At 40.4% G+C, this 19710-nt stretch overlaps 2 protein-coding genes across 4 annotated transcripts in view; both read left to right on the top strand.

The window, feature by feature from the left end:
* Positions 1 to 2213: 2213 nt before the first annotated feature.
* On the top strand, positions 2214 to 9330 carry myoz1a (myozenin 1a). Its single transcript, XM_037781895.1, has 6 exons — positions 2214 to 2422; positions 4008 to 4094; positions 5546 to 5733; positions 6859 to 7141; positions 8227 to 8389; positions 8487 to 9330. The coding sequence occupies exons 2-6, from the start codon at positions 4010 to 4012 to the stop codon at positions 8713 to 8715; spliced, it is 948 nt and encodes a 315-aa protein (XP_037637823.1). The 5' UTR covers positions 2214 to 2422; positions 4008 to 4009; the 3' UTR covers positions 8716 to 9330.
* A 3340-nt stretch (positions 9331 to 12670) lies between these two features.
* Positions 12671 to 19710, top strand: part of hhat (hedgehog acyltransferase) — a 31623-nt gene continuing 24583 nt past the window's right edge. The window contains exons 1-6 of one of the 3 annotated variants that reach the window (XM_037781892.1): positions 12671 to 13021; positions 14343 to 14489; positions 14582 to 14646; positions 14949 to 15062; positions 15161 to 15355; positions 18298 to 18510. In XM_037781892.1, coding sequence (XP_037637820.1) covers positions 14369 to 14489; positions 14582 to 14646; positions 14949 to 15062; positions 15161 to 15355; positions 18298 to 18510 — 708 coding nt within the window. In that variant the 5' untranslated portion in view covers positions 12671 to 13021; positions 14343 to 14368. Of the gene's footprint in view, positions 13036 to 14342; positions 14490 to 14581; positions 14647 to 14948; positions 15063 to 15160; positions 15356 to 18297; positions 18511 to 19710 lie in introns of those variants that run through there. The other 2 variants (XM_037781894.1, XM_037781893.1) reach the window with 2 other exon arrangements.

Genomic DNA, 19710 nt, shown 5'->3' with positions numbered 1-19710 from the left:
GTTACAAATGTCACGTGGCCCGTAAATCCAGAGGAAGCGATCTGCAAATGCGCAAATATCTTTCCATGTGTAGAAATAGATGCACAAATGCGTATATATCACTTTACATTACAAACCTTTAAATACGTATTTACAGAGTAAGTTATGTGTATTTGCAAATTGCCCTGTATTGTTGTGGATGTGACTTTACACAACACAAATACAAAAATACATGTTTGTGGATAGTGAAATATTTGCAGATCATGGTACACATTTGTGGAATGTCTTCTGTGGATTACAACTAATAAAGTCCAATAAAAACTTCTATACCAAACCTGCTTGCTTGCAATAGTAACGAAGATGCTTAGTATCGGAGTAAAAGTACACATTTTATTTAGTAAATGTAGTGGAGTAAAAGGGAAAGTTAACAGAAATATAAAAACTCAAGTAAAGTACAGATCCTCCCAAAAATACTTAAGTACTGTAACCGAGTATTATTACTTTGTTAAATTACGCCACTGATGTTTTCTGGAACTGAATTCCTTCTCTATGATCTATATAGCCTGCACTTTAATATGTTATTGTTGGTTGCAAAAAGCAGAATTATTACAATCTTGAATTAAGAATAAATGGATAAAACCTGATGCTCCAATATGACATTTCAGCAGTCTACGGTAAGATATGAGATGATTAAACTATCAAGCCCAAATTTCATTTATTTTTATTAAACTTCATAAAGATACACAGAATTTTTCAATTACTATAGTGTGGTAGAAGACATAGCTACCATTGAGGTTACGGAGGACATTGTCCCGTTTAAACCACGCTGGCTGACCTGCAACGAATCCTGGTTGAGGAATGGAACGCCATCCCACAGCAACGTGTGACGAGGTTGGTGACCAGCATGAGGAGGAGGTGCCAGGCTGTTGTGGCTGCGTATGGATCTTCCACCGCTACTGAGGCTCCTGACGGTGTATTAAATGAATAAAGTGTAAAATAGCCAATATGTCTTGTTTGTTCCTTGTTACTGATAGAGAGTTCAATCATCCAATCCACCAAACAACTCAAAACAAGAGTCAACACCAACAGGAGAATACACTGTTTACCATTGACGGAGCATTTTTGCAAATTTTTCTTGGGCGCTTCCCACATAATGAGCTGTGCTGCTCATCCCACAAATGCATGATCCTTACAAGTTGGACATCATTGTGAAGGTAAATAAACAGGCTTTCCAACCATGTAAAATACAATGACCATTAGCATTGTAACAACAGAGAAATAATCCACCAAACACAAGTTTCCAAACTTTTTTTTTCCAAGTTTATTTGGGGGTATTATCAACCTAAGGAGAAGTGACTATTTTTTGAAAAATATTAAGAGATTTAATATTTTTCCATCAGAATTTTATATCCTGGCATTGTGGAGAAGGCTTTGAAACAACATCTACACCATTGTGTCTAAGGAATCATGCTGTTTTTGGTGGCTTGTCAACATGTTTTCTTTATTTTTGGGACGACGGGGCTGGGGTGGGGTTGCGGTGAGAGACTTTGGACTCATGACTTCAGTATTTCTAAAATCCTGGCTACCACCCAAAACGTATAGAATTTTTTTCCGTGCATTCATGCTGCAGTTGTTGAAACACTCTCCACAAGAGCACCATCACAGAGGATGCTGCAGGACAAGACATGCATGGTCCTTAATGGTTATCGGCCTTTGGATGCTCTCCAGTACTTGTTCATGTGTTTGCATGAGCTGTTTTAGCCATGCAAACATTATTAAAGTATCTGACAGCTCTGTCTCCACATGTCCATCATGTCCTGTCCCATGATGCTTCAGAGAAACTGAAAATGTGATGATCTAGTGTCAGGTTAGAGTAATGTAGGGAGCTAACCCTCTCTTTGAAACACAAAACTGACATGGCCTTAATATAAACACATATGCTTAACCTTAAACTTGCACTGTGCACTTGTGTGTACCCCAAACACACCCCAGAGTCCTTTGAGGTTATCGTATAGCTGAGTTCTGTTGCCCTTGCTCTTTGCTACTAAATATAGGCTTCTGAACCATCTGTGAGAATGATTTTGTTCCCTTAATATCCCCATCAGCACTTTCAGCTAGCCAAGAGAGACTTCTGTCCCCCCCCCCCCCCCCCCCCCAATCCCTATTCATACTCCTAACCTCAACCACCTCCTCCTCCTCCTCCTCCCGCCTTGACACCAACACTGCTGCCACCCACACCCCCAACCCTCTGGAAGATCTGCCATCTGAGTGTAGGGTGGGTTTTGCACTTCCCGGGACCTGGGTCCAGCCATACGTAGGGTCAGAGGCACTGAGGGATTTGTAAACTAGTGATCCAGATCACCAGCACTGAGCCCTGGGTCTCCTCTTCTCTGTTTGGTATTTATAGTTCTGTCTCTCCTCCCAGGATTGCAACAAAAACCCGGTGAGTGGATCTGCATCCCATTGGTGTGCTTTGTTCTGCTAAAAACAGCTTGGATTGAAATTGTGGCTACTACAAAAATGGGGAGAGGCAATAAAGATGTGCAACATGTTCCCAATCATAATTTCTATGGGTTGTGCAGCTGAGCAAAACAAAATGGAAGAGGACCTCACAAACTCAGTAAACTAGATTATTATTTTTATTTCGATGGGAATGCTTTTGATTCTACAAACAATTTAGAGAAACTAGGCTCTTGGAGTCACTTTGCTTCTTTTAGATTTTCTTGGTACGTCTTAAAATGACCAAAGGAATGGGTGAATGTGCTGACCATCCCTCTCGGGGGGGGGGGGCGTTGCAGAGATTTTATATGGTGTTACCAAACCCTGACAGGGGGGCGGTAAATCTGAGCACAAAGGGGTCCCTAAGCTTCTAATTATTTAAGGCAACTAAAACAGTGTCCAAAAGCCTCGTTAACATCCACAACTACTGTTCTGAGAGAGGTTCAAACACACACTCTCAATTGTTTTCTGGAGGTGTGTATTGTGTCCTTAAGGGTTGTGTCAAGCCCATTTGATAGTCCAATGACGCCATTACACGTCGCTAAAATGTCTTGGCTGGAAATGGCTTTTAAAATAGCTGCGGCGGGTTGAGTTACAGTCAGTAGATGTGATGCGATGTTTTGCCACTTGACTGGGCCTTAAGGAAACTGTTGAGAGCTGAGGGTGCTGATATGCATGTAGGAAGAAAACTGTAAAATAAATATATTAGGTCATGTAAGAACCAGATACATATCCTAGACTAGGAAGGCACCACAGGTTGTAGGAAATGTGGTTGACATTTGAGAGAGTAAAGTATTGTCCCACTTTCCCCGCCTACAGTACATGTTCCCATGCAGGCTGCAAATTGGGGAATATGATCAGATGCTATTTTATGATTCTGAGGCCTTAACCGTTACTGCAGTAGAACAGCACCGGAATGCATCGATCACCAGTTTCTCCCTGAACCACAGCGTGCTTCTGTTTATGTTGAGTGAAACACACATTAAGCTATATGTTTCCTTTGGTGCAGACATGTGTTTAACAGGGGAATGTAAGGTATCTGAGGGCACTGACATCCCCCTTGAACTTGAAAAATGAGGAGGGCCCATCTGTCTGTCTGTCTGTCTGTCTGATACATTAAGGTCCTGTGGATTCACTTTCAGGGGTTGTTGATGGCTGTAGGTGTTGATGGTAAAGAGTGATCTTGATAAGTTGGTGCCATGGTCAGAGATAATGGCAAAGCAGTCTGTTCAAGTTTCTTTCAGTTGTGAACAAATGTATCTTGAAACTAAAGCAAAAACACTCCCTTCAGTGAATTTCAAAAGGAACTGTTGTGTGAAATCATGACATCAAGCAAAACTTCCTGAAGTTGCTGCATTGAAAACAGTGTTTGCTTTTGTTCGATAGAAACTGAACAGAACAGAGATTCACTGTCATCACTTCTATCACTGATCAATATGTTCACTTTCAAATGATGGTTGTTTTTTCTCTGCACGTTTGTAACCCTAATATATTAAATGCTAACATCGTGTTCTTTCCTGAACCTCCAGCCATGCCTCTGGGAAAACCTGCCGCACTAAACAAGCGGCAAAAGCTCTCCAAGATCATAACTGACCTATCACATATCGCTCAGGATGGTAAGGCTGGCATGGAATGACATGAATATGAAACCAAATTTCAAAATGCTCAGTGCAGCTCTTTCATATAAACACAGAATACAGAAATAGATGGGTGGTAGGTGATAGGTACTGTAGGTGGGCAACTAATCTTACAGGATACGTGGAGTTATGTCAACACGGTCTCACGGCAGTTCGTGAAATAGTCACGAAATTTAATCTATTTGATTCGTGTACATAGACACGAATTTCCCTTTTTTTACTCAGCACGACTTTCAACAACATATTTTTCATGCTTTTTCTTATGAATGTCCAGCAACACGTGATGCATATGTCAATTTCCACTCCAGTCTTTTCAAAATAAAACTACTTAGTTAGGTTTAGGAAAACATCGACTTGGTTAGGCTTAGGCAACAAACTACTTAGTTAGGTTTAGGAAAAGATTAACTTGGTTAGGCTTAGGCAACAAACTATTTAGTTAGACTTCGGAAAAGATCGACTTGGTTAGGATTAGGCAACAAACTACTTAGTTAGACTTCAGAAAAGATCGACTTGGTTAGGCTTAGGCAACAAACTACTTAGTTAGACTTAGGAATAGATCGATTTGGTTAGGCTTAGGCAACCAAACTACTTAGTTAGGTTTAGGAAAAGATCACAGTTTGGGTTAAAATAACACCAGAAGTGCTGAAACTTAAGTACGGAAGTTAAGTGACAAAAACGACTTAGTTAGCTTTAGAAATAGATCGTGGTTTGGGTTAAAATGATTCCCGGAGTGCCATAACGGAAGTTACGTGACAACTAAATCAACTCTGACTTCTTTTTCACACTGGACACGAACATCGGTCTCCTGGGCGAAAGTCGTGTGTTTTTTGACCCACCTGTTCACCCCGACTTCCTCCCTACCCAGCGTTCGCCACTCTTTATTCTTCCCGGTTTACGATTACGTGAATTATACACGAATTGATTTTGTGCTGACCATCACGAAAAAAAAATTGAAATTCGTGTCTATGTACACAAATCAATACATTCAATTCCGTGACTATGATAAACTGCTGTGTGACTGGGCTGGTTATGTGCAGTAAAATATAATAAATAAATATAATATAAAATATACCAACAGACCAACAGTCACTAAATGTCATCACAAGTGTGTAAAATCCTAAGTGTTGTAAAGTGCAAAACTTTAGTCTCATTATTTCAGGGAATACACAAAATCTCAGAGAGAGAAGATGAGGAAATATTGTAGGTGTCATAAAACAAGCAAACATTTAAACATCTGTTATCCCAAAGATTGATATTACAATTTTATCCAAACATCATCAGACAAGATTGATTGAATTTATATTATTATTTTCTATTTTTTGTCTTTGGCATGTCAATACAGAGACTACTGGAATTCTTAGTAATATTTAGTTACCACATTAAGACATTTCTAAATGTAACATTCATTTGTTGGAATGTCCCTTACCTAGAGTATGAGTCGGAGCCAGAGGCATCCGAGTTCGACCTGGGAACAAAGATCAGGACTCCCAAAGACATCATGCTGGAGGAGCTTTCCCTGATGAAGAACAAAGGCTCCAAGATGTTCAGGATGAGGCAGAAGAGAGTAGAGAAGTTCATCTACGAGAACAACCCAGACGTCTTCAGCAGTGAGTCTATGGTGAGAGCATAGTTCATGGAGAAAACAAAACCCATCGCTTTTCCGGAATTTCAATTCCAATTCAATTGTAGTTAATGATACAAGGGGAATAATGCAACCAGAAATTCCACAGAGGAACCGTGAAGAAATTCATCTTCTCTAAGTTATCTTTTTTTGTCAATTTACAATCCTTAATTGGTCCTAATTAAACACTTATTTTCATTCATATCATAACCGTTTGAAAGAAAGGAACTAGGACAGCGGTAAATGGACTTGATCTTATAAGTTTTAAGTCACCTGGACCAACACGTTCTCACTGCCTGGACCAGTAATGTTTAAACTAGGGCTGTCAATCAATTCAAATATTTAATTGTGATTAATCGCATGATTGTTCATAGTTAATCGCGATTAATTGCAAATTAATCTCAATTTTATCTGTTCAAAATGTACCTTAAAGTGAGATTTGTCAAGTATTTAATACTCTTAACAACATGGGAGTGGACAAATATGCTGCTTTATGCAAATGTATATATATATTTATTATTGGAAATCAAATATCAACACAAAACAATGTAAAACCCTCACAAGTACTGCATTTAGCATAGAAAATATGCTCAGATCATAACAAGGCAGCAACAGCTGTCAGTGTGTCAGTGTGCTGACTTGACTATGACTATAGAACCCATTTTTTCTCACATATCTTGAGGTCAGAGGTCAAAGGACCTCTTTGAAAATGGCGATGCCAGGTTTTTCCTCGCCAAAGTTTAGCGTAAGTTTGGAACGTTATTTAGCCTCCTTCGCAATAAGCTAGTATGACACGGATGGTACCGATGGATTGAGCCTGCTACAACCTAAAAATCGCAAGTTGCGTTAATATGGCGTTATTATCGCATTAACTTTGACAGCCCTAGTTTAAGCCCCTTTGCCTTAGATCATTACCAATCAATCAAACCAGCTAGATTAGCGTTTACTTGTCTGGAAGAAGATAAAGGTCTCCATACCAATACACAATCAGGACTCTGTGCTAATAATAATAGTAATGCTTGTCTGGTGTGACTTTGAGAAGATGAAACATGGTTAATCAGCAAATACAAATAAATGTGCTGTGAGGCATATGGTTGCTGATATTGATCATATTTCTTTCAGGACAATCTCCAGAAGTTTGTTCCCTCTCTGGGAGGTCAGATGGGAGGTGACATGATAAATGTTGGTGGGCATTTTGTAAGCAAACAATCTGGACACACATATTTCGGAGGGATACGCGCCGGAGGAGGGGCCCCTGTGCCTCCTCCGAAGCCTGGAAGCAAAGGTGCTGGAGCAGGAGGAGCAGGAGGAGCAGGAGGAGCAGGAGGAGCTGGAGGAGTGGGTGGGGGCGACCATGGGAAAGGTGGAAAAGGAGAAGGAGCTAGTGATTGGTCTCCACTAAAAGGTTGGTATCTTTGTTTTGGGGACATTTTTGGGAAGATCCTGTTTTATGGTTCAGCACCTCTAAAGCTCACTACACACCGTTTTTGTATGGATTAAACAAATGAGATATAATGTGCTAATTTGCGAAATTTAGAGGTGTTGGTAGGAAGATGTTTTTAATATTTCAGGTTAGATTCAGTCAGGCTAGCTGTTTCCCTATGTTTTCAGTCTTTGTGCTGAGCTAACCAGCTGTTAACAAGCAAGAGAGTGGTATCAATCTTCTCATCTAACTCTTCTCTTCTCAAAGCAAATAAGAATATTTCCCAAACTTTTCATCTATATAAATAATACACAAACATCACAAATATTACTTAAACCAGTCCACAGATTGTTGAATACAATTTCACAACTTTAAAGGTGTATGATTTGTTGGCATCTAGTGGTGTGGTTGCAGACTGCAACCAACTGAGGACCCCTCCGCTCGCTGCTCCCTTACCAAGACTGCGTTAACGTGAGCCGCCAAGTGCAAAACCGTGGTAACGCTGTTCATCTCGCTCAGAGGCCATCCTTAACATAATAACAGTACTTTCTGAGCAATGGAAGTCGGACGGCAGTTGGCGGTACCATGGTTTTGCACCCTGCGGCTCATATTACCGCAGTCTTGGTAAGGGAGTAGTGAGCGAAGGGGTACTCAGTTGGTTACAGCCAGTTGGTTACAGTCTGCAACCACACTACTAGATGCTAACAAAACCTACACCAACAGCATAGCATGCCGGAGAACTACATTGGCCTTCAGGTAATGTAAAACGCAAAAGCCTTTCTCTAGAGCCAGAGTTTGTCCAGTCTGGGCTACTGTAGAAACATGACAGAGCAACATGGAGGACTCCATGAAGAGGACCTGCTCCCTATGGAGATAAACGAGTCATTCTAAGCTAACGGAAACACAGTGATTCTTTGTTTTAGATGATTATACACTAATGAAAACATAGTTCTGAACATTATATTCGTTTTCTGCCGATAGATCCCCTGAAATGCTAGTGCTACTAAAGTACTACTAACTCCTGTTGAGAGTGTCTTATGATCTAGCCGTGGATGTTTTCTTCCCAGGAGGTGGAAGCGATGATGCATCTAAGCTGATTCTTTTGAAGACATACGTGTCGCCATGGGAGAAGGCCATGAAGGGTGATGAAATTCTGATAGCCACTATGAAAACAGGAATGCCTGGTCCCATGGAACAATTGGCTCTGCGCAAGTTCAAATCCTTCAACAGGTACGTCCCTCAAGACACAACTTTGTAGGTGCTTTGTGACAAACAGATAATAATAACTACTAATAACTTTAACAATCCTCCCACCTTGCTTTGCAAGGTCTGCCATGCCTTTCGGCGGCTTCGAGAAGGCCAACCAGTTCTTGAAATTCCAGCTGCCAGAAACTGAGGCCAAAGAGGAGCCTGAACCAGTGGTGTACCAACACGAGATCGGCTGCCGGCCTTCCTTCAACCGCACTCCTATCGGCTGGGTGGGCAGCGGTGAGCCCGGCACCATTCACATGGAGACAGATGCTGTGCCCTTCGATGGAGAGACCGACGAGCTGTGAAAAAATACTCATACTGTGATACACTCACTGTGCACATAAACACACGCACGCATGAATGCATGCATACACGTTAGCATGCACACACACGATAGATGAGCCTACAGTTAACTGTTGTATTGATGAATTTGAATCTCTCAGTGTGGATGACTGAAAGCGTACATGAAATGTGGTCATGTTCTTATTTTGCTCTGTATTTGGTTGTAAGGCAAAGAAACAAGCTGTAGATGTTGTGGGGGGTTGAAACACCAAATGTTTATTTAAGTTCATAAGTTGAGTCCACACACTCAGAGGAGTTTTTGTTCTCGGTGAGAAGTCGCAGATTGTGTCAATGAAGAAAGAATGAATCAAGTATGAAGGATAGATTTATGCTATGTTACTGTTGTGCACACTGTCTTGATGTCAAGTTGTTGCCATATTTGTTATTTCCCAGTGCCCTTTGTGTTGTTAAGATTCTCTTTTCATTTGTTGAGCTATGGGAACTCACAAACCTGTCTAATTTACGATGCATGCATAGAGTCATTTGCTGATCCATTATCCTACACATAGTTTCTCCACAGTAAACCCTTTCAGATTGTAACAATCCTCTTGTAGAGTGATTAAAATGTCAAGGGAAATAATTTTTTGTTTGAAAATTCTTACCAATTTCAATTCCTATGTTCAAATATATTTGCATGTACAATGCAAATTTCCTGTCCAGTCGCACAGCAGTTCGTGAAACAGTCAGTGTACATACACACAAATTTAAATTTTTTTTCGTGATGGTCAGCACGAATTCAATTCATACGTAATCCATGTAATTGTGAACCGGAAAGGAGAGCGGCAAACGCTGCATAGAGAGGAGGTCAGGGTGGATGGGTGGGTCAAAAAGCACAGGACTTTTGACCAGGAGACCAGTGTTCATGTCCCGTATGAAACCATAAGTCAAAGTTGATATGTCATGTAACTTCCATAGTTAAGTTACAGCACTTCCGAAGTTTATTTGAACCCAACTGCAATATTTTCCCAAAGCTAACTAAGTAGTTTGTTGCCTAAGCCTAACCAAGTCGATCTATTCCTAAACCTAACTAAGTAGTTTTATTTTGAAAAGGCTGGAGCGGAAATTGACACGTGCATCACGTGTTGCTGGACATTCGTAGGAAAACACTTTTCATAACTGAATAGTGGTGATCAAAAGGTTTTCCAGGTTTTACTCTTCTTTTCCTTATCCTACTCCCAAATTGTGATTCTCTCCATGATATATTTTGTTCTGCTGCCCCCTCAGGTGGTGGATGTCATCCTATAGAGTACAGCTTCTCCAAACAGGTGGCATAATTCTTAAAGGGAAAGTGACCTTCCTTACAAAAAAAGTCTGAAAAAGGGCTGAATGTCCACTTTGCTCCATTCTCTAAGTGATAGATCTCATCTTTTTAATAAGATCTGTGTAAAGCACATGCAGTCATGGTTACATAACCTGTTGAGGGACTCCCCCCAAAAATATTTGAGATCTTAGTGGATTTGTCGAACTTTAAATGCTGTTTTCTCATCACACTTTTCAAATTTTTGTTTGCCAGTGGATCATTAATAGTTACTTCCTAATAAGCCACCCCTTATGAAGGAATTATTTAAAGAGGTACTGCACACTTAAACATGATTTTTGAGGTGTAAACTAAATGATATGACTGTACTGTGATGAAACGCATCAATGCTGTTGTTAAAAAGGGAAACAACACCCAACAATCAGATCTCTAAGTTTATCCCAAACATGCAGGTTATTTCTCAGTAGGTCATACATACCATGTAATAACAGAATATGTACCCAGTAGTTAAATAATACCTACAGTATAAGTTCTTTATAACATCCCGAATTGTTACCCCCTTATTCCATAAAATCACATCCTGTTTCCCAGTACCCATAGCTAGGCTATATGTTTTGTTACATACTGTACTGGTTAGGGATGTTAATAATTAACCGTTTAACCGTTAACCGACATTAGGCATTTTAACCGATTAACGCTATCGGTTAAAACGGTTAAAAGAAATATTAATAATTGATTAGAGGAGGCTCAGGGGAGCAGCTTGTCACGTTAAGGAGAAAAGCTGGTCCACCTTAACAGCCCGCCTTAAGAGGCGGAGCCGGAGTTGCAGGATACAGGAAGTCGGCTCCAGTCTCTGGCTCGCTTGAGCGGAGCGGAGGAGTTGTAGTTTTGTAGCATTTATTCACCGACAAATAAACTGTACACACACTGCTACACCTACGATCACAGCTAGAACACCACCAACAACCTCACACTCACCACCAACACACACACATGGACACTCGTTAAAGTTATGTCGCGCTGACAGACTGTATGTGTGGCGGCGGCGAGCACGAAGCCTCCAGCAATGCTAGAGCTGCTAACGTAGCACAAATACACAGGCTGTTTATCGGACAATCGTTATCATTAATCCGGGCAGACGGAGTGTCCTTAATCCGGGCAGACACACAGCTGACAACCTGCTAAACTAAACTAAATGTGCGGTGGAGACTTTTACTGGGAAAGTGGCTGCATGTCCGCGACACTACACGCAGCATCGTAGCTGCTAAGTTAACGCTCCCTGACGGTGAACTGGGGACTCAGTTGTCTGTTGTGCTCATACACTGCAGCTGGTACACCGCTGCATGCGAAGCACAAATCTTGTCAGTTAACGGTTAATAATCAGTTAACAAGGGTTGGTTATCGGTTAAGAACATTTTTCAAAATGAGCATCCCTAGTACTGGTACACCGTTAGTACAAAATATTACACCGTGATGCCAGAGTGATAACGCGGTGCGTTGCGGGCTGTAATCTAAAGCGTTACTGGAAAACATACTTAAAGTATCAAAGTAGGGCTGTCACAGTTAACGCGATAATAATGTGTTAACGCAATTCGTTTTAACGCCACTAATTTCTTTAACGCAATACTTACGATTTTTAAGTTGTAGCGGGCTCAGTTTTAAAGGAAGATACTGGCATCATTTGAAACTAGAAAAACCTAATGAATCCATCGGTACCAACCATGTCATACTAGCTTGTCTTGAAGGAGGTTAAAAACGCTCCAAACTTACGCTGAATTTTGGTGAGGAAAAACTGTCATGGCCATTTTCAAAGGGGTCCCTTGACCTCTGACCTCCAGATATGTGAATGAAAATGGGTTCTCTGGGTACCCACGAGTCTCCCCTTTACAGACATGCCCACTTTATGATAATCACATGCAGTTTGGAGCAAGTCATAGTCAAGTCAGCACACTGACACACTGACAGCTGTTGAGTTTGCCATGTTAATATTTGAGCATATTGTTTTCTGTTAAATGCAGTACCTGTGAGGGTTTCTGGACAATATCTGTCATTGTTTTGTGTTGGTAATTGATTTACAATAATAAATAAATACAAACATTTGCATAAAGCAGCATATAATCCACTCTCATGTTGATAAGAGTATTAAATACTCGACAAATCTCTCTTTACGGTACATTTTGAACAGATGAAAAATGTGTGATTAATTTGCGACTAATCATGATTACATATTCTAATTGATTGACAGCCCTTATCAAAAGTAAAAGTATTCACTAAGGTTAGTGTGAAGTGTGTTATACTATATCATGGGGTTATTATTACTGATGCATTACTGTGTTAGCAGCAGCATTCTAATTTTAGCTGGTGGAGGTGGAGCTCATTTTAACTGGTAGCTCAGTCATTCGATTCAACGTCATATTTTAGATTTTGATCATATTTTTTGTTAAGAAAGTCTTCGAAGTAAAATGAAGTAGAAGTATGAAGATGCAAAATGAAAGTAATAATTACAGTACTTTCCACTGACTTTCCACCTCCGGTTCAAACCTACAGTGATTTCTCCAGGAATAAGCTGACGAGCCAATCCCGCACAGTAGAGGGCGCGCATGCTCTAACACGTAGTCTGCCAGTCATCATAAATGATATGAGTAGAAAGAAGAAGAACTCCGGGTGTACATCCAGGCCTATGAAAGGAGGCTAGGTCACGGGCGGACTTGGGTCTCGGGGTTTAACACATGCGCAGTGTAACTGAAGCTGCGGTCGTGCGTTGCGATTGGCTCAATTTCGTGCAGGCCAGATTCTACTGCGCATGTGTAATACCCCTGAAGATATGACGCGTGACCCAGCCTCCTTTCCATAGGCCTTGGTGTACATCATCCATCCACGGTGTACTAACCCTAACCATGGATGGATTAAGAGTGACCCTAACGTGTTGGATGCTCCTCTGGTCCGCGCGCCTTCACACAGTGTAGACTACATTAACAGCATCGCAGTGGACCCCGGAGCAGTATGAGCAGGTAACACCGATCAGGTAACACTGCAACCTGTTCAAATGATTAGCAAGCTAACATGAGCTAACAGCCGTTCGTCTGGGAGAGATGACGGACGTTTTGAAGTTAACTAATGTGGGATAAAACCAATGATTTAAGCAAGTCAGCACGAAATCCTGCACACACATGCCCACACGGTTTTTCTCGGTAGTCTCGTCTTCATTTCAAATGCCAAGACGACGCCATGTCCCCGAATGTCCCCGCTAGCTGGAGACAGTAGCTAAGCATGGAGCTAACAGTCAATGCTAGCCCTGGGTGCTGTGTTGCCTGGCAACGGCAGCAGTTGCTCCACGCTGGAGCTCCTTCCGTCAACAGCGGCGCACCATTGAACTGTTTATAGCGTGTCAAAGGAAGTTTTGAATCCAGAATATTTGTGGAAGAAAAGAGTCAAGTTCTTACAGAATCCCATTAACATCTAGCTAACTACCAAGCCATCTCACTTCAACGTGTGTTTGATGTTCAGAGACAACCTTATTCCCACAGTTTCTACATATGATGGTACTAATGATTCAAACAAATTGGACTATACAGTCATATTTAATCTATTTTAAAATGGCCTAAGCCTCTAATCATTGTTGCACCATCGTCTCATTTGACAGAGGAATCACTGCAGATGTCCTTGTGTTGATGTCCTTATGATGGCAATTTCTGACAGTTTCCTTTTTTATTATTTATTATTATTACAAAAAATATTTGAGATCTTTGTGAATTTGTGGAACTTTCATTGCTGTTTTCTCATCACACTTTTCAAATTTATGTTTGTCAGTAGATCTTTAATAGTCACTTTCTAATAAATCACTCTCTATGAAAGGTTTATAGGGATTATTTAAAGAGGTACTGCACACCTAAACAGGATTTTTGAGGTGTAAACTAAATGATATGACTGTACTGTGATGAAACACATCAATGCTGTTGTTAAAAAGGTAAACAACACCCAACAATCAGATCTCTATTGCAAATAAATAATTAAATAAATAATACCTACAGTATAAGTTATTTATAAGATCCTGAATTGTTACCCCCTTATTCCATAAAATCACATCTTGTTACCCAGTACCTACATAGCTAGGCTATATGTTTTGTTATGTACTGGTACACCATTGGTACAAAAGATTACATTTCATTTTTTTTTTAAAACAAACATTTAAAAGAGAAACCAGTTCAATAAAGTAATTTCAGTTTAGCACCCGGGTGCTACATTGTATGTTTTTTAATCACATTTTAAGCAACTCTGTGTTATTGCCAGTTACTGCTTAAAGATCAGATGAATTGACTATCTCTGTTTCAGGTGCACTATAGCAGTTATTTTGCCTGATGACATCTAAATCAAAGGCCCAGTTAGCAGCCCTGCCATGGACAGAGATCCTTGCGTACTGGTTGCTGTCCTTTGGATCTCATCTGTATTCTTTCTACCAACTGCACAGGTTCTCCAAAGGTAAGGTAGATAGACTGATGTACATTGGTTCAATGACTTGAGAAAAAAATGTCAAGAAAACTGAAGCTGTTATTTCCTGATTTGTACCTCAGAGCATGAAGCAGGATTACAGAGAGAATTCCAGTTGGAAAAAGGCCTTGTTGAGGGTTTTAAAAGGGTAAGTTCAATGTTGAAATACCGATTAAAAGCCAAATCCGAACCAACATTATAGTGCATCTCACTGAAAACACAAGTTTGTCTTAAGTCTATAGTGTGCAGTCCTAATTTAAGCTATTTTGTGTTGCAAAAAGATTTAAAAAGCATGTCTCAATTAAGTTATTGTAATTTTTGGAAGACTTTATCCATTTGGTTGATACATAAAAATGAGGGTCCTTGACACATTTTGATCATTCAAAGGCTCTATTCAACAGGCTTCAGGTGTGATTTAAAACCCGTGGTGAAGTTAGTTGTTTTTGTCAGGACCCATCAGACTTTGAGTGGAGTTTCTGGACTGAATGGGCCAAGAAGTCTTTGCTGTGGACTCTGATTGGTCATGGCGTCATATCGAGATTGACCAGCATCTTTTACCCCAAGGTAGGAAGCGGCTGCTACAGTCCTGTTAAGTGGAATATTGCTATCAGGTGGGAGATGTTTTAATCCAACACATTTCTTTTTCTATATTTCTCCAATAGTTTAGAGTGCCAGCACTCACGATATATGGCCTTTTAGCAGCCAGTAGTGTGTTGGGGATTAAAGGAGTGACTGTGCTGCTGGTACATCTGGGCCTGTCCTTTTCAGTGGCCCAACTGCGAAAGCCTGCTCTGTCATGGGCCTGCAACCTGCTGCTGCTCTCCACACTTCACATCCAACCACTTCAAGAAATCCAGGTGGGTTGTATCAAGGGTCCAAAATTAAGATTTTTCCTCACATGCCACTGTGGCAGGTCACTGAACATTTCTACTTGCCACACAATTTTTTTTGTCTGCCACTTCTGAAATCTATGTAGAACGCTTTAGAGTAGTAAACACTAGGGATGTGTATTGGCAAGAATCTTGCGATACGACAAGTATCATTATACAGGGGTTACGATGCAATATATTGCGGTACTGTAAGCAAGGCGATACATTGCTATTTTTTAAAATCTAATTTTAGGAAAACTGTCATAGTATAAAAAACACACCACCATATGCATAAAATCTGTGTAAACATTTTTTTTTTACTATTTTATGCAATCTGAATAGTGAGCTCTGCATTTGCATTTATCACAGAGAACGCACATCTTAATAAAGTAAATAAAATAAAGTATGGACTGAGTTGATCTTTGCATGTTAACTATTAATTAGAAATCAATACAGGGTTTTTGAGAATCGATAAAGTATCACAAAACATAATATTGCAATATTTGATATTTTCTTCCACCCCTAGTAAACACTGAGTCAGTGGTAACAGACAGTAGAAATATGGATCATGCAACCTTAATCTCAGAATATTTTTAATTTAGGAATTGCTTTTTAAAAATAATATTTCTTAATATAAGGACTACCTATCTGCCATGGTGGTAGGTGACCTGCCACAGCCAACATTTACTCTGTATTTGGCAGGTGCTAATTTCTTTCCCTGGTTGTATCACCAGGGTTATACTTGTAATACCTGATTTTTGGAGCAGTGAATTTATCTTATATGAAAAAGGATAGAACATCCATCTTCAACCGCTTATCCGGGATCGGGTCGCGGGGGCAACAGCTCCAGCAGGGGACCCCAAACTTCCCTTTCCCGGGCCACATTAACCAGCTCTGACTGGGGGATCCCGAGGCGTTCCCAGGCCAGAGTAGAGATATAATCTCTCCACCTAGTCCTGGGTCTTCCCCGTGGTCTCCTCCCAGCTGGTCGTGCCTGGAACACCTCCCAAGGGAGGCGCCCAGGAGGCATCCGTGCTAGATGCCCGAACCACGTCAACTGGCTCCTTTCGACGCAATATGAAAAAGGATAGAACAGACAAGTAAAATATGTGTTTCAGTAAAAGTAAAATACACATTTAAAAAGCTTTTTGCTATGTAAATATGAGTCACATTACAGCGCAAATTACTCGCAAAAGGATGAACAAGGGTGAACAAGGGCCAACATTTCCACTTGATGTGTGAATTGTTTCACCTATCATTTGAGTATCACTGAATGTCATATTTGCAAAGAACACAAGAGGGCACGCAATACCAACCATCTGGCCACTCAGCAGCTTTACTCAATGTCCCTACCACAAGATAAAAGTTGAGTGAATGTATTGAAAGCAAACGTACTAAGCATGCTATTTCCAGTATTCCCTGAGGATTAGAGGATGGGAAAAGCTCTTCCTACAAGCATTTGAAAATAGCGACCAGTGTGAGGCTGTGTGAGACATTCTAACAGACAGTACTCATATTCTTAAAGTCAAACATTTATTGCAGTGAAAAGTAAAGAGTAATAACAACTAAGGCCCCGTTCAGACCTGGCATCAACATGCGTCCTGAGTGATCGGATCACAAGTGGACAGCTATAAGTACAGGTTTGAATGCACTCAGCACACATTGAGATCCGATCACCACCGGTACAATAACCTTTTATATTGATGTTAATAAAATGTAACCAAATTCACGAATATGTAGGATATTACTACTGACAAAGTGATATTTTACTAAACTGCCCTTTCTTCAATAGAACGCAATGATACATTACAGACACAAATACATTTCAATTCACTTTACGTTTTTTGTACTATTCAAGATCCATGCCTAACCATAACAATCTCGCGAGAGTTTACCCAACTTGCGGGTTCCCTTCTAGACACTACCAGGAATGAGTCCTAAAACCCGGAAATGAGTTAGCATTTTAGCACTTCCGGTTCCCTCGTCTGGAAGTCAACGTTTTTTTGAATCGTTTTTTAGTTAAGATGCCTGAAATAAGGTCTGTGGTTAACACAAGCTGAAGAGATTTTAATGTTTTGCTCTACAACATAAAATACGTCAGTAAGTATCCCACTTGTAAAGTTTGAAGCCTTTATAAGTCTTAAAATAAGGCGGTTGCTAACAAGTGGCTAAATGAGACTACTAAGCGTCATCACGCCAACTCGTCCGCCTTTACAGCCTCGTTGTGTTTACTGGCGCTCATGCGACTGTGGTGTAGTTTGTTTATAGCCTGACGTTAGCTTTTTGCTTCTGGTTTGTCACAGAGCTTATTTTTTTCAATAATCCAAAAAACAATGGAATAATCCCATTGTTTTTTTGACGAGGGAACCCAGGGCAATGCTAACTTCCTGGTTAGCCTACAAAAATACGTCATCCCTGGAGCGCTCTATAAACCTTTAATCTAAAAACACTCTTTAGCTGCACGTAGCTGTCACACCAAGCACGGTTACAGACAGACAACTGTGCTCCAGCTAAAATGGTTGGAAATTTGAATTTAGTAATTGAAATACACCTGACAGACCAGAGCATGCTGCTAGAAATCTGCCTCTTTCACTCCTGTGCTCTCTCACACACACACACACACACACACACACACACACAGTCCTGTGTTCAAGCGTGATTTGGAAAGAAGTGATAATCCCAATGCTGTTAGGCAGACCTCATAAAAAGTTGTCTTAAGCACATGTTTATTCGTACGTGTTGGCAAATTTTCATAACCAGTTGTCTAAATATTCTGTAATCTGCTAATGTTCTCATTTTAATGTCATATTTTTTAAAAACAGTGTGATTTAAAAAAGCATATCTAAATTTAGTGTCAGACTGTCACTATTAATATAAGGATTCCCCAGGAATGTGTCATAAATAATTGGCCTTCCCTCTGTATCCCACAGAGAGGCTGGTATAAGACCGAGGAGGAGTACTATTTGCTGCTCTTCAGTGTTGCTGTCTGTGGTCTACGCTTCATCAGCTTCAGCCTGGAGCACTGCTGGTGCCCTACAGAGCGTGGTGGAGTTGTGCAGCTCTGCTGGTTGTTTTCATACACCTTCTATCATCCCTTTTTCTACAATGGACCCATTATCACGTACAAAGACTACATTGAGCAGGTAAGAAAGACAACAAAGGCTGCTCCTGAATTAAACTGCCATTTAGTCTAAAATTGCCATTTTTGTTTTTGGAGAAGGAGGCCAGTACAAGTCCAGGGCAGCGGTCGAATAGTCCTTTTTGCTTAGGAAGGTTCCTAACGGAGTGAAATGACCCGGAAGTACCTCAGTAGCAGCCATGACGAGAACTGTTTGAATTCTCTAAATGTTAAGGAAAGGAGCTTCAATGCGTCCTTTATTATCTCCTTTAGCAGAGGATACACTGGATCATCCTTTACCAAAGGAAAAGAGAGAATAACATCCCACAATTCCTTGCGGCCGTAGCATTTAAAGTGACGCACCATTCGGCCGTTCATGATAACAAACAATATGCTTATCTTGCATATTATTTTCATACGCTCATATACTTATTGGGATTCATGTTTAATATGAGTGGACAGTGTCAACCATTTGGTTTCACTTTATTTATAATGAATTATTTATTTTGAACATGTAACAAATACCTCAGTAAAACACAAAACAAGAATAATTAATAAAATGAACAGTAAACAATCAATTAACAAATAATCAACATAAATAAATATTACATGTCTGAAGAGAAGTTGGAAGAAGTATATGATCCTACACCTTCTCCATAACTCCAACAGTTAACTCAATATTTATCATATATTCCTTGTTTATTGGTAATGAAGTGATATTTATCACCGGTTGTCCTCGTTAGGTCAGATGATCCTTTATTATCTGTTGATGTAAAGTGTTCCAGCAGCAGGAGGACCTATGGTATCTCTCTTTAACACACCACGGGTGAAGTAGTCTGTCACTGAAAGACCTATTTAAGAACGCAGGGGGGAGCAGCGCCTTTTGTAGTCCATCTTCAGAACATTGTAGTTTCACCACGGCAGACTGACGTCACTAACATCCGCCGCCGTCGCATCATAATCACGGTGAGCCTAGTGAAAGAGCAGTCGGATTCTCTGAACACCACGGTTGTCTTTTCCTAAGTCCTCCTGAACTCTCCTTCTCATCTTTCCTTGACCTCATGACGTTTTCCATTGAGGTCAAGTGGTTAGGAAAAAATAATTTTTTGACTTGACCGCACCCCAGGTGATCTCAGTGGTGGGCTTTTTACTAGAGGTCAACCGATAGTGGATTTTTAAAGGCCGATGTAATAACGATAGTTTGGAGCAGGAAAAAGCTGATTAA

This window comes from Sebastes umbrosus, chromosome 10, assembly GCF_015220745.1.
Source record: "Sebastes umbrosus isolate fSebUmb1 chromosome 10, fSebUmb1.pri, whole genome shotgun sequence".
NCBI lineage: Eukaryota > Metazoa > Chordata > Actinopteri > Perciformes > Sebastidae > Sebastes > Sebastes umbrosus.
This window is presented reverse-complemented; position numbering and strand designations above follow the sequence as displayed.

Excerpts from the sequence above, each read along its gene's own strand:
- myoz1a (XM_037781895.1), top strand. The coding sequence starts at position 4,010 with ATGCCTCTGGGAAAACCTGCCGCACTAAACAAGCGGCAAAAGCTCTCC. Across the intron at positions 4,095-5,545 it reads ATCACATATCGCTCAGGATG|AGTATGAGTCGGAGCCAGAG; the intron begins GTAAGGCTGGCA and ends TCCCTTACCTAG. Across the intron at positions 5,734-6,858 it reads TCTTCAGCAGTGAGTCTATG|GACAATCTCCAGAAGTTTGT; the intron begins GTGAGAGCATAG and ends TATTTCTTTCAG.